This window comes from Glandiceps talaboti, chromosome 1 (assembly GCF_964340395.1).
Source record: "Glandiceps talaboti chromosome 1, keGlaTala1.1, whole genome shotgun sequence".
Taxonomy (NCBI): domain Eukaryota; kingdom Metazoa; phylum Hemichordata; class Enteropneusta; family Spengelidae; genus Glandiceps; species Glandiceps talaboti.
Genome location: NC_135549.1, coordinates 3,422,207 through 3,445,436, shown reverse-complemented (window position 1 = coordinate 3,445,436; position 23,230 = coordinate 3,422,207). Strand labels below are relative to the sequence as shown.

The window sequence follows — 23,230 nt, the reverse complement described above, 5'->3', positions numbered from 1 at the left end:
CATATTTATGAACATGTGTATTGTAAATGTACATTGTTATGTGACTATTCCTGGTCTTTAAGCTTTTTACAAATTTATGTGATTAGCTTTATTTCAGAAACAACATGTTGGTTATACAATGTAAATGCTAGATGATGTCTGTCACGGTGTGAATGGGGCATAGTTCACTATACTTGTGTACTGAGTGAGATGTAATGTTTGAACACATATTATGTCAGATCAAATCTGTCGGTGTTTACCATAGTCAGGGCATGTTATTGTGTTGTCAGGGTATGGCTTAGTTTGTATGGAGTCTTTCAAGTCAGTCTAACATTTGAAGTAACTGTGAGGCATATTATTCTACAGCGAAAACAAGTTAACATGTTGAACTGTTAAAGGAGCGAAAGGCAAACGAGGCTTTATGATGAAAAGAAATGTTGGTATGAGGTATGCCGTGTAAAGATAGTGAATGTATAATATAATATATTTTATCATCTATACTACTATGGGTGAAAATATGTGTAGTGAAATGACTGTTGTGTATTATATTATATTATATTATATTCAAATTTATTAAATTGGTTTGTTAAACTAATTAATCCATGCCTTCTTTAGATTGTGTCAGAAATTTTTTATGTTTCTGACACTAAAATGGTTGTTGCATTCTTTTATTTAGTAAGAATATCATATTTCATATGTTTATAGTTTAAATGTGGTCACAAAATACTTCACTGCTGCAGTAATACAACGTTGTCATCCTGTCATGCATGAACATGTGTGTAGTATGACTCACTGTATAAAATAAAATAATAATGTAATTTGAAGTATTTGCTACTCAAACATCTAGAGGTTTCTTTCTATATTTCACATTCATGATGTTGAAAAAAAAAATTGATTTCAATTTAATTGATGCCAAGAGTATTTATTATACATGTACATTTATAATGAAACCAATTAAGGGAAATTGCTGTCAGACTTATAAGCTTACCTTTCCCATCGTGTAACTTTATGAAACTGAAATTGCTGTGAGATTTACCCTTTCCCATCGTGTGACTTTATGAAACCAAGTACATGTAAGGGAAATTGCTGTGTGACTTGCCCTTTCTCATCATGTAACTTTATGTAAATAGAAACCTACTGTTATTTATGTGTGTAATTACTTATTATTCAGTGCTTCTATGCAGTAAAATATAGCTTCTAGAAATAAACAGATTTCCTGGACCACCAAATAATAAGCGCTATTGCAATAACAATTGAACTATTAAAATCTCTTGTAATAATTCAAGTAAAATTACTTTGTTAGCTGTCTGGAACAACTGTAAGATACATGTACGTTGAATTGTTCTTCCCTCATAGTTCTGTTGTGTGAGTGCTGGCTGATACAACATGTTGATGGTGTCGTATCCTACAGACTACTCTGTGGAGAAATTGATTATTTTCTAGTCATGATTAAGTGGCTTTGTATTTTACCGTCTCTTGGCACATAGAATATAATTCTTACACTGACATTGCCTGACATGGTCCAATGGATAAATGAACAATTGTTTGTCACAGAGATGATGTTCATTATATCATGGACAGCAAAAAAGGGAGGCAGGACTATTGTTTTAAAATCTTCAGACTGTTCTTGAAATTTCAACTGAGTAATTTCTTTGTACAAATTACCGTTTTAGCAGCTGACAAGTACTGCCACAGGATAACATAAAGGGTAAAAGTGTTTGTTTGATTCAAGCCATTGCCATATTGATCTGATACAGGTACCCTACAGTAATGGACACCCTTCACATTCTCCCCCCTTCCAACATTTGAACAGATTCACACACAGATAACTAACACATTTGTTATCTGTGATTCACAAGATCTGTTGTGTGAATCTCAGCTATTGTGATTATTCAGTTTCTGGAATGACAAGAAGTGTTCTCCACAGCAGTGTAATGTTATGTTGAGAAAGGGGCTTGACAGCAAGCATCACTTACAGTCTTGTATATATGGTGGATGTACAATGTGTGTGGAGTCAGACCAAGATATTAATAATGGCATGATGACCTAAATCACTACCCCATTTTAAATTTGTAATATAGTAGAAAGTCTGTGTAGATCAAAGTAATAAAGTCTATGTAGATCAAAGTAATACATGGACATGAATAAGTTTTTGATAGAAGTCAAAATTTTATTAACTTAACTTCAAAATTCAATCATAACTTGTACATGTATAATTGTTACGTGTTCATCTAAGTTTACACACCTTCAAAAGTACTAGTACATGGGTTAAATACCAGACAGGTTCAGGGAGAGCCTGCCACTATATGAATTGATGAAAGTTATAAGAGCTGAAAATTAACTTAACAGAAGTCAGTCATAACCATCATGTTTGTATGTGTTTACCCAAATCTAAACATCAGTAAAAGTACATTTCTATATCAGAGACTGACACTTTACAAATTGATGAAAGCTTACGCTGACTGCCAGTCACTGGGTAATGTAACTATTGTGTGATACTACTATTCTCTTCCATGGTGCCTACCTTGGAGTAACACATCAGTGCAAAGTTTCCTTTTCCAAAAATTGTATAACTTGTTTAAATTCAGAAATGTTTTCAAAGTCATCTTATGTTTTTTATATCTGTATAGACTATCAAATATGTACTGGTGGAAAAAACTGATTTTAGTACAGAATGAAGGAAAATCCAGATAGAAAAAGAAGAAAGAACAGAATACATATTAGTAAAGTTGTTTAAATACATCCCCACATCAGTTATATTACTTGTACAAAATATACAACGAGTGAAAAAAACGCTTGTGGTAAGCAGGACTGAGACAAGTTTCATGCAAAGACAAAATTAATGTACTGTAATATTGGTATATTGTATCTTTGGGCCGATGGCCTCTGAATACGGAATAAATAGACCACTTATACACAATTAATGTCAGTAATTTATCAAAGCATAAACACCACAGGAGCCGGGATCCTATAACTCTGTTACTGATAAAAGGGTACATGTTAATAAAGTCGAGTACGATATTACATGATAACTTCCGCAGATATAAACAAACTGATAAATCATTGCCTGAACCTACATCAGAGGCACCCCCCTGTTGTTTTTGTATTGGTTGTATGTTGGTTTTATCTAATTGTTTTCATTGCATGAAGTTTTGCCTTAGCTCACTTCATTCAAGCAAGCACACTGGTGTTTTTTTTGGGTTGTATATGGTTGATAATCCTGAAACATCTGGATAATGTGGTTCATTTCTCATAATGCAGTATTCAATATTACTAGAAGGATACATTTATAACATTTCAACGTCATTAATCTATATGTGTGTGTGTGCATATATGCATACATTTAATACACGCATGCATGCAAATATGCACACACACACACACACACACACACACACACACACACACACACACACACAGAGTGTATGTAATGATATATATGTTATATTCAAAACCCTGATTTGAGATTCATATTAATCAAAAAACATTTCGTCATAACCAAGTCAGGAATGAGATGAAATACTGGTCTGTGACATTCACTTCCATCTGTAGTGAAAGAAAACTGCAATATTTTAATGAGACCATTTTTCTTGAATATACGTATGTAGAACACACACCATATATTCATAATCATATTGTATTGGTCTACAAATTCACTGTATTGTTTTCACATTGTCGTAAATGTATGTATGTTTGTCATCTTTTTATTGTCTTCCGCAACCAACCTTAGAAGGAAAAGAGGATTTACTACACTGTTTTTCATTTTTGTGACAAACAAGATGTCTAGATTTAAACACACATGGTCTTTAATTATGGTTAGTCAAGTACTTGTATGTACAGTCTGTGTTTTGTGCAAACTTTGATGTACATCAGCACACTGCTATCTTGAGCTGATTGAGCTCTGTACTTCATTTTAATACAACCACATGTGAGGATAAAAGAAGTAGATCTGTATTAGACCACCATTTTCCACATGAAGTGTACATGTTTAATACTGTCACGGTAAACTTTATAATTTTGTACATGCATGATTTTTGTCAGCTGTTGAACATTTTGATTGTTATTATAAGCTCACATATTTGAATTGTGTCACTGTGTACTAAAAGGTGTCGGTGAGGTGTAAATATACCTGGTCAGCATGTAAAGGAAAACTTGTGCATTTGGGATATAATAGATACCCACAGGGACTTCAAGTTCTCCATTCCTAATATATTGTTTGTTTTAAATAAAGTAAAAACTCATTACTTATTTGATTTCAGTGTTCTTACCATTGGAAATATATATAACAAAAAGATTCTACATGTATTGCTATATAATTATGCACCGTTGATCTTTTCATGATCAGACAGATGAATACATTACTTTGAACAACATTGAGATTTCATCAAAGAGAATCCTAGACGGTTGTAACTTGTATTGCGAGTTAGCCATGGATCCAGCCAGCAGATGTTGTTTTTTTTCTGTATGACACGTTTACCTTTGCATTTAAAATGAAAGTTATACGAAAATCTTGAAGCCCATAATTTAAGTACTGAAGTAGAAATAGTTGAATGTAAATTTCAAATGTTTGTGTTTGTGTGTTAAAGATGTAGATATATTTTTAGATTTTACTATATTTAGATCTATTTAAGTGTGGCTAATTCTTAGCAAGGATACTCGCATTAAGAGTTCCTAACATTTGTGGATCCCCATTTAAGAATTGCAGTTCTTTTCATCAATTTAAGCTTCATAGGAACAAACTAAACATTCCTTCACACTTTTGATTTGTGAATTATTTGAGGCAGGATTCGTAGATAGTATCTTGATGTACTGAAGACCAATCTTACCGCATTGCCAAATCTGATAGTTGAGAATGAAACATTTCACTTTAATTTCCAATACAGTGCTCTGAGCTTTTAGGGTAGTAGTAGCTACACCACCATAGTTCAGTGGTCAGAGTTTTTCATGAATTCTCTGTAAAGCCAAAATACTTGTTTGTAACAACATGGTTTTCATACAAAACTTCGAAAAGGAGAGTTTGATCATCCCAAATGTCAATCATCATTTCAGTGTGCTTATAAAAGTATTTGCCAGGAAATCCAATCTCTTTAATGCAAGTGATCGGATATGGCTGAAAGACTGGATTATGGCTAGATTTCAAATTTAATAAAGACTTTATCAGTCATGTTTTGAAAAAAGAAAAGCATATAACTGATGATTTTTGCAAGTGTCTAAAATATTCATACTTTCTGCCAAAGATTACGTTACTTTACTGTTTAAGTCTTCATTCCAGTATATGTATATATTACATGAGGTGATATACCAAAGTGCCCTGTTAGTCATATAAAAGCAAACTTACAATAAGCACTACCCTAAACTATGGTCTATATTTGATATGCATTTCAGTTTGATGCTGAAAATATTGTCTTCTTTAGATTGCGACTGTGGAGTCATAACTTATTTTTACTCTGAAGAAAATAAAATTCTCTGAGAATAATACTTTGAATATTTTGAATGTGTCGTTTGTTAACATGGTATGTATAGGCATTGTGAGGTGTGTGTATGCGCGTGTGCGTCACTCCTAGATAGGTACTCTACCAACATAGTTTGGACTGTGATTAACATCCCAGCCCTACCACATTATCCCCTTTCAATTTTGCCTGAGGTAATATAAGACTGTTTCTCAAAGTGTCCTGTTAAATCCACTGAATCCACACTCTAACTATTAACCATCACTCCTGTGAGACCCACTGACCGCTCCTCACACCATAACTAACTATTGATTCACTGCATGGTTGTCAATAGTGACTTGACTGATGTGTTCTGATACAATGGTGGCAGTGGTTGGATCTGGCATTGTGGTATATATGTCATCGGTGGCAGCAGTGGGATTTCAAAATGACAAAATAATACTAAGTTTTAATAATAGATGATCAAATGAGTCAAAGTATAATGTGACCCTTCTCTAATTCCGTTTTCTAAAATGTGGCCATCCAACGAAAACCGTTTGGTAAAATGTGGTACCCCTAATTCCCCCGGCCCCCACCACAGATCAGTCAACACCTGGAACAAACTTCCATTGATACTACATGACCCATCCACACATTTGAAAAAAGATTTGACACTCATTGGGCTATCAGGGGACATGCTAGAAATGGCCCCAACATTCGCTTTATTACTATTATTATCATTATTATTATTATTACTGAAGATTCCAATTATCCAATATGTATCTTAGTGCACACTCTGATATCCAAAGTCATACTCATAGATAACCAACATCTCCTCCCCAATCTTTGAAGATATGCGTCAAGTTTACCAAACCATTGCTAAATTTACTGCTATTGTGCATAATGACAGAAACATTGTTCATGATTGATAGACATATGATCATATCCGTTTCGTATTCCCTCTATCTCTGCCACTGGGTTGATATTGGCATTGGTATACTGGTAAACCCCCGGGTAAACCATTTTTACGAAAGTAACTTAGTTCCATTCTGACAGTTACGCCCTCCTGGGACCTTTGACGTCAGATCTGAATATCTGGATTGTACTGATGTCGTCTCTTCCCAATGAGTGTCAAAATCTTTTTTTTTTCAAATGTGTGGATGGTTCACGTGGTATCACTGCTCGGTGGAAGTTTGTTCCAGGTGTTGACTGATCTAATGATGAAGAAGTATTTTCTGATTTCCACTTTGGAATGTTCTTTGAAGGTTTTGTATTGATGTCCCCTCGTGTCATTGGCGTTGAAACCTATTAAGTCTGTGACCTGTGTGTCGTAATTTTCCGAAGACTATCTTGTAAATTTCTAGCACGTCCCTCCATAGGCTACGGCATGTCAGTGTTGTTTCTGTAGTCTCCCTGGATATGACGGTTCGTTAAAACCTGGTATAAAATGGGGTGACTCGACCTTGAACTCCCGTTATAGCTACTATGACGTCATTGTGATGGTGTGGTGACCAAACTTTTTGGTTTGCATATACTGTTATATTGGTGTATTCATAAGACATCATAACTTACTCCAACATTTATTACCTGTAATAATTGGAAGAACGAGATCAATAGTGATTAGTGATATATGACGGATTCATAACTTTCATTCTACTCAAACATTGTCAATGATTACTGCCCCCAACGACATTGATGGGGTCGTACTTTGTTTTTCATCGGCCGCCTCTCTCTCGTTTGGTGGTTATCCATGTTACTGATCATTTCGAAATGTGTGCATCAACTGGAATGGCGATTCCTTTATAAATACATGGCCACCAAGTTTGAGAAATACTTTCCACTGTCACTGGAAATGCACCACCTTAGGGTGTGAAGTTATCATACTAATGTAAGGACATATTGGCAATGTTCATAACAAAATATAAGTGAGCTCATGAAAGTAGGTCCTCAAGTAGCAAAAATAAGTAAACAAATGGGTAAATGATTTCAAGTAATTAACCTGTGAAATAAGAATTACTGTAAATCGTGTTTGTCCAAATCACCCATCCCCTCTGAAATCAAACGTTTTTACCCATAAATTAAAGCATTATATTGACCACAGGGACAAGCAATTAGACCCACGAGACTTGATTATAATCACAGTTCGACATCACACTATCGATATCCATGTTTACTATTAAAACTAAGCATGTCGTAAACGTTAAACCTTACATTTCAGAAGCATTTGATTTAGCCCTGAAGGATGAACATCAAAGTGCCAGAACTGACAATGTTGACCCATTTATTACTATAAGTGCACCTATCGTTGGAGTATTTCTAAGTGTGATCTGTTAAATTTGAAGAGAATCAATGATCGCTCGTCAAATTCTAGGTTTACAGATTGCTAACGAAATAACGGTGAATATTTAATTATACATCCAGCTTTATAGATACATACCTGGAATGAAAGATTTCTCAGGCTTATCAAAATGAAAACTTCCCCACTAGATAAAAGATCTGTATTTCAATGTTATGGCATTATTCTAGCTTACATTCCTCTAACGACCTTGGTGAGTTTTTGCATTCATTTTTAATTTCGTTCTTTTACTTTGTATCTTAGAGATTGCTTGTCGACTTGAAATGTATAGACTATGCCTACAACTTCTATGTATGCGTGTCATATACTGTCAGGCCCGGCAAACATAGCACCTGCGGGCTCCGTGTGGGTAATTGTCCCCGATTTTTCGAGTCATTACTCCAGGAGTCCCCCCCCCCATATGGTTACTTGCAGTCTTGCACTCGTGTGCTCACGACGTAACTAAAATGTTCAATCGCCACTTTTTTGTTATAATGTACTAATGTACTTTCACTTGAACCATTGCAAATCTTCTTAAACTTTGGAGAACCTATAAGATATAAGTTGAATAATTTAAAGAAGTATCGTTAACACATATGTCCTCTCGTCAATTACTCCCCCCCCCCCCCCGCCGAGAAGTTACATTGTAATTTTTGGGCATGTCCACCTTGGAATCCACAACAGTATTGAAGAATAGAGTAAAATGACTTTGATGGGAAATATAAAGAAAGACAGAACGGTAAATCATCCATGATGTCCTGCCTTCCATTTCACAGAATCATAGGAAATGAATGAAATTATTGATTAATTCTCCTTGGTTCCAACCAAGTACCATTCGTTCCCTTTACCACCTGAATTGACTTTGTAAATAGTTTGCAAATGGCTTTAGGTTTGTTTGGTATACTACTCGAAGACTGCCTTAAAACGATGTCTACGAAATGTATATCCAAAATTCTATTTATTGACGTTTTATGGTGTACATTTGATACAGTAGAAGTAGGCACGACTAATACTCAACGCTTCACGCTATCTTCTTCTTGACATCATACACATGCCGCAAATGTTGGAACGTCTCAAACGTATCATTAGCTCGTGTTTAGGGTTAACTTGTATTGCTATATAAATCTAACCTCTAGGAGAAAGTTATCAAAGCATACCAATGCGTCTCTTGTCAAACTGAAGGAGATCACAAGCCAGAACATATGCTGAAAGGTGATCATATGGAGGAACCTCATAGACATTACGTCATTGAGTAATAAATAGGTCAATTCAGAAATACACAAATGGATCATACTGCACTGACAGTGTGTACAGTGTCCGTTTTCACCAATGATTGACAGGAATGCTGTAGCACCCTTAAGTATGTTCATGCATGATGGAGAGAGAGAGAGAGAGAGAGAGAGAGAGAGAGAGAGAGAGAGAGAGAGAGAGAGAGAGAGAGAGAGAGAGAGAGAGAGAGAGAGAGACAGAGAGAGACAGAGAGAGACAGAGAGAGAGAGAGAAAGGGGGGGGGGAGGGAGAGAGAATTTACAGAGAGGATGAACGAGAGATTTAAGTAAACAGTAAAAGCATACTCCCAATGTACATGTACCTTCCAAGAGCATTGGTAGCTTGTCTAATTATTGGAAAACGAGTAGCATCACAGGTAAGCCTTACTTTGTTTTTCCAACAAATAAACAAGTCAACAGCAAAACATAACATCAACAAACAAACAAACAAACACACACACACACACACACACACCCTAAATAATACAGTATACCATATGTAAAACATACAGGTATCAACGTCTCCGTTTCTATGCAATGTTTATTCAAAGAAATTCTGCCTATCCCAAATTGAATGTATATACTGACATGCGTTAACATGATGTAATGTGATGCAATACCAAGAAACAGAGATACTTACATACCTGTAAGATTTTTCAATCGAAATCTGCGTTTTCTGTAGTACAACGACGGCCCCCCCACATATTTCAAAATATAGCAAAAATGACACAATGTACTGTTTCACCATGATGTCACCATCACTCACGGAGGAAGTGATAACATGCAATATACCACTAGTGACATGTAAAGTTATTCGAGATCACGATTGAAACACCTCTAGGTTTCCATTTCTACAGTTTGGGCAACATTCTCCACAAAGGGATTGTGTTCCACCCCCAGAAAAATGGATTTGGTTCTTGTATATATGATAGTGAATCTAAGCACCCTCCCGAAACAAAAACAACAGCAACAAAAAACAAACAAAACACAAACACAAACACAAACACAAACACAAACACAAACACAAACACAAACACAAACACAAAAACAATAAATATCAAAACATTGCACCCCTGGTGGTATTTGAGTCCTTGCGGCTTACTTCTTAACACGTACGTACAAACCCCCCATCTCTAATACACGTACCAGCACGTACTAAACATTAACAACAGCGCATGTCAGCATCCTTGCCCTTTTATTCGTATTAATCGAACTAAAGTGAATTGTTAATAACATATTTTGTGTGTGGATTTCATTTCCTGGTGATGTGTACATTAGGACAATTAGGGTCGTTAGTTGAATTGAGGTGGAAAGATTGGTGTTGAAATGACGACATTCAAATGAGATATTACTGTGAACTAGCAGGGGTGCAAACCTGGTGTAATCACCTGATATACCAAACTGAGAATGACATTTACGTTGACGGATCATCCCTAGTAATATTGTATTGTATTTTGGAATCATCATAAACCCTACTTTTGACATTTCAATGTATCCTTCTAAGAAGACGCCTTTACAGAGAAGACATCAGCAAAGATATGAAGAGGATTTGGTACATAGGTGATGTGTGGAGTCATGATGGACGAATGGTTAGAGTGACCGGCTTGGAATCTGCATGCAGGTTCAAGCCCCATCGCTGCCGCTTGTTTCTGAGTGGCTAAAGTCCTCGGGCATTAGATAATTTCATACTACCCCCCCCCCCTAAACACACCTACCCACCCACCCATCCACCATCTAACCTACCTACCTACCTACCTACCTACCTACCTACCTACCTACATGCATGCTTACCTACCTACCCACCCACCCAAATACCTACCTACCTACCTATCTACATACATACATACATACATACATACATACATACATGCATACATACATCACAGGAAATGAATGGAATTGTTGATTAATTCTCCTTGGTTCCAACCAAGGGTCATTCGTTCCCTTTACCACCTGAATTGTCTCCAAAGACTTTGTAAATAGTTTGCAAATGGCTTTAGATTTGCTTGGTGTACTACTCGAAGACTGCCTTAAAACGATGTCTACGAAATGTATATCCAAAATTCTATTTATTGACGTTTTATGGTGTACATTTGATACAGTACGTAGAAGTAGGCATGACTAATACTCAACGCTTCACGCTATCTTCTTCTTGACATCATACACATGCCGCAAATGTTGGAACGTCTCAAACGTATCATTAGCTCGTGTTTAGGGTTAACTTGTATTGCTATATAAATCTAACCTCTAGGAGAAAGTTATCAAAGCATACCAATGCGTCTCTTGTCAAACTGAAGGAGATCACAAGCCAGAACATATGCTGAAAGGTGATCATATGGAGGAACCTCATAGACATTACGTCATTGAGTAATAAATAGGTCAATTCAGAAATACACAAATGGATCATACTGCACTGACAGTGTGTACAGTGTCCGTTTTCACCAATGAATGACAGGAATGCTGTAGCACGCTTAAGTATGTTCATGATGGAGAGAGAGAGAGAGAGAGAGAGAGAGAGAGAGAGAGAGAGAGAGAGAGAGAGAGAGAGAGAGAGAGAGAGAGAGAGAGAGAGAGAGAGAGAGAGAGAGAGAGAATTAACAGAGAGGATGAACGAGAGATTTAAGTAAACAGTAAAAGCATACTCCCAATATACCTTCCAAGAGCAATGGTAGCTTGTCTAATTATTGGAAAACTCGTAGCATCACAGGTAAGCCTTACTTTGTTTTTCCAACAAATAAACAAGTCAACAGCAAAACATAACATCAACAAACAAACACACACACACACACACACACACCCTAAATAATACAGTATACCATATGTAAAACATACAGGTATCAACGTCTCCGTTTCTATGCAATGTTTATTCAAAGAAATTCTGCCTATCCCAAATTGAATGTATATACTGACATGCGTTAACATGATGTAATGTGATGCAATACCAAGAAACAGAGATACTTACATACCTGTAAGATTTTTCAATCGAAATCGGCGTTTTCTGTAGTACAACGACCCCCCCACATATTTCAAAATATAGCAAAAATGACAATGTACTGTTTCACCATGATGTCGCCATCACTCACGGAGGAAGTGATAACATGCAATATACCACTAGTGACATGTAAAGTTATTCGAGATCACGATTGAAACACCTCTAGGTTTCCATTTCTACAGTTTGGGCAACATTCTCCACAAAGGGATTGTGTTCCACCCCCAGAAAAATGGATTTGGTTCTTGTATATATGATAGTGAATCTAAGCACCCTCCCGAAACAAAAAACAACAGCAACAAAAAACAAACAAAACACAAACACAAACACAAACACAAACACAAACACAAACACAAACACAAACACAAAAACAAAAACAATAAATATCAAAACATTGCACCCCTGGTGGTATTTGAGTCCTTGCGGCTTACTTCTTAACACGTACAAACCCCCCATCTCTAATGCACGTACCAGCACGTACTAAACATTAACAACAGCGCATGACAGCATCCTTACCCTTTTATTCGTATTAATCGAACTAAAGTGAATTGTTAATAACATATTTTGTGTGTGGATTTCATTTCCTGGTGATGTGTACATTAGGACAAGGACAATTAGGGTCGTTAGTTGAATTGAGGTGGAAAGATTGGTATTGAAATGACGACATTCAAATGAGATATTACTGTGAACTAGCAGGGGTGCAAACCTGGTGTAATCACCTGATATACCAAACTGAGAATGACATTTATGTTGACGGATCATCCCTAGTAATATTGTATTGTATTTTGGAATCATCATAAACCCTACTTTTGACATTTCAATGTATCCTTCTAAGAAGACGCCTTTACAGAGAAGACATCAGCAAAGATATGAAGAGGATTTGGTACATAGGTGATGTGTGGAGTCATGATGGACGAATGGTTAGAGTGACCGGCTTGGAATCTGCAGGCAGGTTCAAGCCCCATCGCTGCCGCTTGTTTCTGAGTGGCTAAAGTCCTCGGGCATTATATAATTTCATACTATCCCTCCCTCCCTAAACACACCTACCCACCCATCCACCATCTAACCTACCTAGCTACCCACCTTCATACATACATACATACATGCATGCTTACCTACCTACCTACCTACCTACATACATACGTACGTACAAGACCCGACCTAATTCAGCCAAGAGTAATGAAAACCTATATGAATCCAAGTTAGGCCTTAATACCATCTAATCAGATTAATTCTGAAGGAGGGAGAGAAGGTTTATTAATAAAACGATTATCTTTGTAAGATCAATGATATTTCTTACGTGGGAAAGAGACGGATTACCGTAAATCAAATCAATCTGGTATCACTCTAAACCATAATTCAACGATATTTGTTACGTTGTGTGCACGCAGCATCTAGTGCATAGTAAATTACATTACTCGTATATTGTAGTCAACGTGACAACGGAATGAAATTTACCATGAAAGTCAATCGTCTAGGTGTCATCACGTGATGTTGGCAAAGTGTGTTCCGCAGATATCGCAAAGAGGCCAGGCAGTTTTTACAATGATGAATTGATGTAATTGTATAATTTGACAGTAATTACATTAGGACAAGATAAATATCTTAACTGAAAAATCGTTATCATTTTTACATAAAATCCCTTTTAGCACGTTGTAATTTATGCATTCACCTACAACAATGCTTGTTTCTTTTTTTCTTGCCGTTACTTAAGTGGAAAGCACGTGTTGAAAACCTCCATGTTGAATGTCCCCAACATTCTGGTACATGCGCTTACTCTATTATTACAGCACTCTCTGGGTGGTACAGATTGGTACATGTAACAGGGCGCGAAAACACTTTGGTTAATTATTTTGAAAGGTACTATAATATATACTTGCAAGGAACTTAATATAGTTAAGATACCGACACAGGTCTGTCCATGTGTATTAGGAATTAGGTTAATGAACTAATAATAGAAATTGAATGAATTCGTTTAAAACTGAACCAATCTGAATAGAGACGAGGTCTGAGCCAGAAGTATACATCAAAGTAGGCAAGACTGAAGAAAGTCATGTAGACGTTGTTTAATATAATAAATAAATTCTATGATTCTAGTGCTCGACCTTGTTAACACTAGAAATCTTAAATTCATCTTAACGATCTCAAGCATAGATGTTGTCCCTTCCAAGATCTATGTTTCAAGCAACTGCCTTCGAATACGTTTCGTCTTCGATCCATATATGGATCAAATGGAGGTCGATTATACAACATCCCCATTTTGCCCACCAGGGGTAATCACTGTCGTATACGACGAGTTTTCTTTAACTACATTCATTGATGACTTCTCTAGGCTAAATACGATTTAGAGATGAGCTGTCCTATTCTTTGGAGCCAATCTACTGAGCATGATCAGTGTCATTTGCCATTCACAATGCAGGTTTGCTGTTCCTAGTTAAATATATTATTACTAGCTTTGTGTAGTATATGTCTGTGATGTACACACGCCGTATATTGACATTCTGAAGAAAATGGTAAATCTATATTTACCCCCCTCCCCGCCAAAAGTACCCTTCCTAGTTACCATCATTACCATGTCTCTATGTGAAGGTGATGATGGAGGGGGTTATACGTATTTGGCAGTACCTTGCACTTTGTTATCTTTATCTGTTTGTAATACGTGTATCGAGATTGCGAGAGCCTTGGTGGACATTCCACCCACACGGAAAGAAAGGTCTTAATACTGCTTGAAATTGTACCTTCGTTGATAACTCGTGATTAGTGGATTGATGTCACTATAGTTTTCTACTGGACATTTGATTGGTTTACACTATGTCTATGCAGATATCACTATACTGTAGTCGTCAACAATTAACTGTTGTATATATTTATCCCACAGGTGAACTTAGCTCACTTGTAAACGATATATATATATATATATATATATATATATATATATATATATATATATATATATATATATATATATATATATATATATATATATAATTGTTTTGCTTTATTTCAAATGCTAAGGCCTCAGCCCATCGCACAAAGAATTTTACATTGCAGTAGAGAAGGAAAAGAACAGGGAAGTGAATATCATTCTAGTAATAATTAACTGAAAAACAAGGCAGGGGAGAACATATACAGTACATCTATGTTTGCTGAACAAAACTAAGTCCAAGTGTTAAAGCTTTATGAACAAAAACTGATAGTTTTTACTGAACTACTTCATTCTTACATGCCAGTAAGGAAATACATTAAACTTTCTTGGTGTGAACTCTAAATCTTTGAGGGAAAAAATCTAGTTAATGGTCGTTACATAAAGGGCAAAGCAGTATAAAATAACACTCGTCCTCAACAACTGTAAAACCTTGTCTAGTATTCAACAGGAATAGGTGGACTACAATGACGTCCGATTTCAATGGCTGAATTGTGACGAACAACGGAGCTTAGCACGACCAAATTTAAATTTTAAGTTTTTAAAACACGAAATTCACATTCAAGCATTGACTTAAAATTTACATAACTGCGCATGCACCGAGTCATGACGTGAGGCTGACCATTCTTGTGTGTAATAATCTTGTAGTCTTTCACAATAGAAATTTAAACAGGTTTTTGAGTTCTCCACCTGATGTTCAATCCAAACAATCCCGAAACTATATCTGAATAGTAATTCTCTTATATTTGTTGCCCATGTGATCCTACCAGCAGAGTCTAGATATTTTAACATTTCGTAACACGCCTTTGGGTATCGAGAATTGCTCATTTGTACAAATTTCAGCCAATATATATAAGGAGCGTTGTGACCGTATTGAACAGAAAGACAGTCAACAGACTAGTAGAAGGAAGCACGATAATTCAACAGGCAACAGCAACAAGAACCACACTCACACCTTGATATGTCTCCAGTATACTAATTACTGTGATGCATGCCAAAATGTTACGCAAAACGCTCTTAGTCAAGTAAAATCCAGTAACTATCGAACATTTACATCAGATCAGAACATTGATTGGGTCAAAGAAAGGGCAAATAAGGAGATAAGGTCAGCACAGGAAGATGATAATAACACCTTAAGGTGTTACAGAAGATGATACTGATGAAAGAAACATCTTTATGTATGCAGACCAAGTTGACTAGAAGTGTCAGTGGAAAGTGGTACTTTTGTTGGCTCTAACTGGATAGACTAAAATTGTTAATGGACTGTTGTGTCGTCAGTGGGAATCAGCAACTGGAGATCATCTATCCTGGCAACGGTATTTTTGGGCAAGATATCGACATGATATTGTACGATGGTGTAAATCACGTAGCCTATGTGCTAGGAGGTGGGGATGTAGAGCTGCTATGGAAACCAATAATGTCGGTGAACCCATGGAAAGAATGTACTTGGACATTTACCAGTGACTGATGATGGTAACAAGTACATCATGATTGGTACTGACTACTTTTCTAAGTTGACTGACGGTTATGCCATATTATATAGCTGACCAAGAGGCTGTCATAGTTGCTGCCAAGCTTGGTTGAGCGGGTGGAAGGCGTGTGATATAAAACTTCGTACAGCTATCTGAGACACTTTAAACATATGACCGCGAAAAAGGGTTTGTTTGATGATGGTAGTATACAGCTCGACGAAAACTCCCCAAACTATTGTACATTATTTGTGTACAGTGCTAACCGTCTTATATGTGACTTGTTGACAAAGTTTTAACATGACAAATCATGATGACCACTTGAAGAGTTTGTGTGATAGCTGCGTTGATATATAAGTGACATTTATTGTTACAATATGTGCATGTCGGATATAAATGATTTTATTTCGTGGATACAGTTGATGGAATGAGGTGATCGTATATCAGGTCAAAATACGTGGTGCAATATTCCACATATTACCTCAATGAATGCCAAATATGATGAGACATTACAGCTGTGAGGGCTTTGGTGTACACTGTTATCAATATAGTGTCTGTATATACTAGTATATGGAAACTCATTAACGAAAGTGTTCATGACATTTACGTTCTTTGCATGACTGCATATATCGGCTGAACTATTTACATTTTATCCAATACTTCATCACAACGTGACATGTAGAATACTTTTTTTTTCATTCTAAAACTTACAAAAAGAACGTCCATGTCGCGTGTGCTTTGGAAAATGACAGACTGATGGATATATTGGATTAGTAGTCAACAGTATACATTACACTCATTCACTTAAACCCTTCTCAACAAGTAGATCCATGTAAATCACTACGACAATTGCAATCTCAACGATTATGTTACATGTTATGAGTCTTTGTCATTACGATCTCTCGCTGTTAACGTGATAGTTTCACTTACCAAACAATCGGGAGCGCGCATCATACATAAACTAGGGACTCCTGCTAATGCGGAAGAGGTAATGACACTGTACAAAAGCTAATGCAGTACATATGCATTGAAATCCGAAACATTAAACAGCCATTATTACATATGGTATGAAAATATGTATTCTCTTGAGGATGTTGTCATTTCATGTCTATATGTCTATATCTAGAAGTCATTTCTTTTATCATTTCTCATTTCATTCATTCAGTTTTATTATATTTATATAAAGGAATACCGTTAGTTTCTCTCGAGAAAACAAAACTTTTACACTTACAAGTCTTAGTACAAACTACTTATCAATGCTGATGCGAGTTGTTCACAATTTACAAATTCTGCAGTTGTCAAAACACAATCCAAGTGACCAAGTCACTCACGCATTGGTTCAGTTGGATACTGCTGAGTTTAGGCATGCTAAGGCCAGTTCAAATGTCAGAACCGATTTGAACTTTGTAATCATAGGCTTACCACCTCAAGGCCAACACAAGATGTTAACAATTCCGGAGTGAGAAAGGGTGAGCATAGAATCAGGAATGTGGGTACAGTTTGACGATGGAGTTGTACAGTATATGGGCTTTAACATTGATTTGTTACGTATCAACGAATGTTCAAGCAATGCCTTCACAATGCAATGCCTGACTGTTGATGAACATTTCCCCTCCACTTGAGAGGACTGAGTTATTCTCCATCCGCTTATAACCAAAACTGCCTTCGGACTAAACTTGTATTTTTCTCCATTCAAACGATCCCAAAATATACCTTCCATCCGTAAAATTGCTGGTTCGGTCACATCACCTGTGCAATACATTGCTGTTGGAGTTATGTTCATGGTAGTGGCATGAAATTAAATACCCGAAGCATCAGGATAAGAATTATGACTTCTTTTCACTATCCCTTTTTTATTTGGACAATTCTATCGTTATCACCTGGTCCGTTGATGCATAAGGAAATGGTCCAAACACTTCTAGTTCATGCTTCCCTCCATACTCATCGATAACGAATATTTGAATGCAGGTGTACAACTGAATCCTAACGGTCGCGGTAGAACCATTCACCTTTCCATTAGCGATTTCCTTTTTTCAACACAGTCTAGTCATATTCACATATCTAAATTTAACGGCATAGCTCTTTGTGGATAACAATTTATTGTGTTGCCTAGACATGTAAAAGTCGCTAATATTGGAAAGTCTATTTCATTATTAAACTAAAGGTACTAAAACGTTTATCTCCTAAGTTATTTATCGTTGTAGAAATACCCACGACACCGGCTTATCTGAAAATGGTTAATCTTCTCATCAATTTCATTTATGGCATTCTCATTCTCACTGATTAAAATCTGATGACGACAGAAGAGACGGCCATAAAATCCTCTCGTCAAGTTAGCGGGTTAAACGAATTGCATTGCAAAATCGAAACTCAGTCTGATAGGACATTTTCTCGTTTGTAATTTACAGCAGAGAAACGTTCTACTAAGATTACGTGTAAGTAAGATTATTTCTTTCAATATAGGGACTCACAAACTCTACACACAAGATAGATGTTATTATTGCTTGAGTTGTAAGAATGGCAATAATATAATAAGTTCGAGATCTATCTAATACTTTCGTATAGGGAGAGAAATGGGCCCCATTATTTCGTAACCTTAATAGGCACATACACGGGTTTCATGATCGATCGTGATTCCATCATGATATACACTAGGAAGGACAGCAATCTCGGATACATAGTTTTTGAAAGTAATAGTCGAGTTCCAATATGCACAGAGTGATTGCGCACATGGATCAGTTATACTCGGTTGGCCAGATGGATGATCAATTGGTATTTATTTTGTATTTTTAATTTACAAGACAATCTTATTGTATCAACATGCACAAATCTGTGTTTGTATTTCAATAAATTGCAAAAACCTAACATTTCTGTAAAATGTTTGCTACTGTACGTATAATAACAAAACTTTAAACATTCATCCAAGTAGAAAAACAGTAGAGTTGTCTTATTGTACACATCAAAAGATGCGTCAGTTCCAGGCGACAAAACAAACACTCCAGTCGAAACCACACCAACTTGTGTCTGCATCAACTCTCATTGACGGAACCATTGGTGTCTTCTGTTTTAGAGTAAATTGTTGCAGAAAACAACCAAATGCTAAGCTCTTATGATCACAATTGAGGTGTTCGAAACATACTGAATCCTGGTCATAAGAGCTTAGCATTTGGGGATTTTCTGCAACAATTTACTCTAAAACAGCACACATCAAAGGGCCGTCAACACGGATTGACAGTTCGAGTAGTCTACACGACGGGTGTTTTCGTTGACCAACACCCCGTACAATTCTGACTCTCCGACGCCCCAGCGATGGCAGTCGCTCGATCATGGATGGGTGGGTACCCCGGCTTGTTAGCGAAATTTCATATGTACCCCTTTTCCAGTTAATATTTCAATGAAAAAGAACCCTCCTTTTTTGTATACTGAATCTGGAAGAAAATCACTTCAAAAACCCCTTTTTTCCGAAATCCGGGAGGTTTTACCTTCAACTAGCTCTGGATTTCTACACTACGGGGTTTTGACACGTCGTGTCGAAACCCCGTAGCGTATAAATCCAGAGCTATACCTTCAACGACACCTAATCCATACACTGCACACGGTCCTGGGGGGGGGAGAGAGAGAGAGAGAGAGAGAGAGAGAGAGAGAGAGAGAGAGAGAGAGAGAGAGAGAGAGAGAGAGAGAGAGAGAGAGAGAGAGAGAGAGAGAGAGAGAGAGAGAGAAGAAATGGGGCATCGTACCCATATTCTCCGGAGGGTGATCTGAAACAGTACGCCCTTTTTATGATTCCACGGACCTAGATGGCCGACGAGATGCGAAACATCCATTGGACCCCGACTAAGAAAACAGGTCGTAAATTGTGATATTGCGATTCTGAAGAGTCACTTTTACGGTAGGCATGCTCGCAGACGGTGTACGCGTTTCCGAAGGGACGACTTACTCCGTATGCAAGCAGGACTACTATCACGGCAGAGTACCATCTAATTTGGATGAAGAATCATTGAAGTTTGAGCGTATCATACACCACATCTTAAAATTTGATGTAGACACTGGACGTACGTACTATGGCGTAGAATGTCTGCCAATATTCGAAAATGCAATACTGTAATGACTATATGCAATACTGCAATGATTATTCAGGTTGGAGTGCAGGCACTGTATTGGATGTAGAAAACATACCGTACAAATATAGCACGGAAATTATCACTTAAAGTAATATATTATGCTTGTGTTATGTCTCTATGAATGAATGTCGTGACTATTCTGGACAGCAAATGTTATAAGGAGCGATGGCGTTTACGATTAGTGTCAACAAAGATATAGACTACATAGCTTGATTAATTTCTATTGTTAAATCGGACGAGTGGTCCCCCAGATGATTGATAGGCCCCTGCTTAAGAGCAGATTTTACGGATTGGCATGTAAAATGACCTAAAAAGCCAAGGATAAATAGGTTATCCTTGGCTTTAGGATACATCACACTAGTTAGCATTTTAGGTGACATTATTAGCCTCTACACTGTCGTAAGTATTAGGCCTGAGGCAACCCGAGTTCAAATAGGAACCCATAATGTCAACAGGCATACGTAAACAGATAAACTTTTCATCGGGTTGTGATAAGCATTGGGGTCAAAATGGTAAGATGACTCTATAATTGGTACATTATTTTCTGCGACAACATCAATCACACCAACAGTAGCATTATTGGCTATATGAAGAGAGTGGTCATGCATGCTAAAGTATGTAATGCAAACATAAGCAGTGGGTTGCAATGATGACAATCGTAGTTCCAAATTCTTAAAAGTCCCTGCTGCCAAAGTGCTGATGTTTTTTTCCTTAATATACATTGAAAAGTTATTACTTAAAGTGTGTTCTCTATTATCCGCTTGGCTATTTTTCCTAATTTTGGCCCCAATTTCATCATATTCATTGCTCAGTATTCCGACTGATTTAAAGAAAAAAAAGAAAATTGCTGTCGTGAGTGATCGCTGTGATATTAGCAATTGCTTCACTCAGCATTTATAGTGGCCAAAGGTATATTAAATACGGCTCCCTTCTAGCAATTCCTTCAGCGGGATGACTCAATGTAATGGAACCGGAAATGAGATAGCTTTTAAGCACAACTGAACTGATAAGGTTCAGTAGTGCTATAGGCATCGCAAAGTGTCTGTCTGTGTGTGTATGTGTGTGTGTGTAAACAACTTAAAGTCAAAAACTACTGGACTGATTGCCATGATATTTTACGGGTATATTACCTTGGGGTGTCTAGTTGGGAAATTGTTCAGATCAAAATCAAGATCAAAATGTGTGATTTGGGTCAAGAAATGTAAGTTTTAGTAAAAAAACTTAAACTAAAAACTACAGGGCAGATTGGTCTGAAATTTGACAGGAACGCTCTTATAGATGTGTTGACTGGGAATTGTTTATGACATGTCAGATGGTCCCATCAGGGATGTGCAAATTAGAAATAAAAGTGTGCCATTTTGGTCAAAAATATGTAATTCCAAAAGTACTTGGCTTATTTGGCTGACATTTCACAGGGATGTTTCTGGGGATGTACAGATCAAGTGATACAGATTACTGATGATCCCATTAGCGATATACAAATTAATGATTGTTTGGTGAAATGGCTGTTAGGAATATTTAGGCTGATAGGAGGGTACAGAAATTAAACGATTTAAGGTTTTATGGGGTACTCAACATCATGTAACAAGTGTATATGAATATATGTAAACACCGTTAGCAACAAGACCACGCCAATAGGAACAGGTAAACAATGACGTATAATGCCAAAATAACACTGATGGAGGGATGAATGAACATGGCAAAATTGTATGTAGATATGCCTAACAACAAGACCACACCCATAGCAACATCAATTGATGATGTATATTGCAGATATAACACCTTGGATGGGGAGGCATGTGAATAAATATTCAAAAAATGTATGTAAATATGTCTAGCAACAAGAGCAAGTTATTATTACGGAAAATTAAAGTGCATTGTCAACAGTTGTGCTACAACGCCATTGGCGCTTTTATTTACAACGGAAGTAATTTCTTTTACCATTGGAGTAGTTTTTATTTCATGTGAGTACTTATTTCACCATGGGAGTTTTATAGTTTTATCATGGGAGCATTTTTTTTCATCATGGGAGTAGTTTTTATTTCATGGGAGTATTTGTTTTTACCATGGGAGTAGTTTTTTACCATGGGAGTACTTTTTTTAAGTAAAACTAAAAACGAAAACCGACTTCCATTGTAAAAAATACTCCCATGAAATAAAAACAACTCCCATGGTAAAAACTAAAAAAACTACTCCCATGTTAAAAAAACTACTCTCATGAAATGAAAATTAATCCCATGGTAATAAAATGTATGTGTGCCACAGAATAATACAAAGTATCATCCACTTGCCTTGTAGTTAAACACTCTGTACACTGCTTTCAATAGTTGAGTTAAGTTATTCTGCAATGTATGTGTATACATGTAAACCATATCTTTATTTGGCAGCCGGATATAATGCCTTTACAGCCATCCAATTCTCAGGCTACTAGAGTATTTTAATGAAAATTCAGCACATATGTCTGTGCTTATAAGTTATACTGAACGACAACACGATCGTGAACGCCAATGATCTGGTTAATGTTGATAATAACTGGCATATTGTAGCAACTGCACATGAATGAGGGAGGGTGTGGGAGGGGATATCCCTAGGTAGGAGCTTTTTCATATTTCACTTCCGTAGGTGCTTATTTAGAGTTACTGTAACATAAATAGCAAATTTACTCAAAACATTTTTTCATGCTTTCTTCTTTTCCTCATATTTGTAGCGACCCGCCT

General features: G+C 36.7%; 1 protein-coding gene across 1 annotated transcript in view; it reads right to left on the bottom strand.

The window, feature by feature from the left end:
* Positions 1-8,168: 8,168 nt before the first annotated feature.
* Positions 8,169-23,230, bottom strand: part of LOC144443307 (uncharacterized) — a 148,366-nt gene continuing 133,304 nt past the window's right edge. Inside the window, exon 3 of the mRNA XM_078132749.1 lies at positions 8,169-8,293. Coding sequence (XP_077988875.1) covers positions 8,169-8,293 — 125 coding nt within the window. The remainder of the gene's footprint in view (positions 8,294-23,230) is intronic.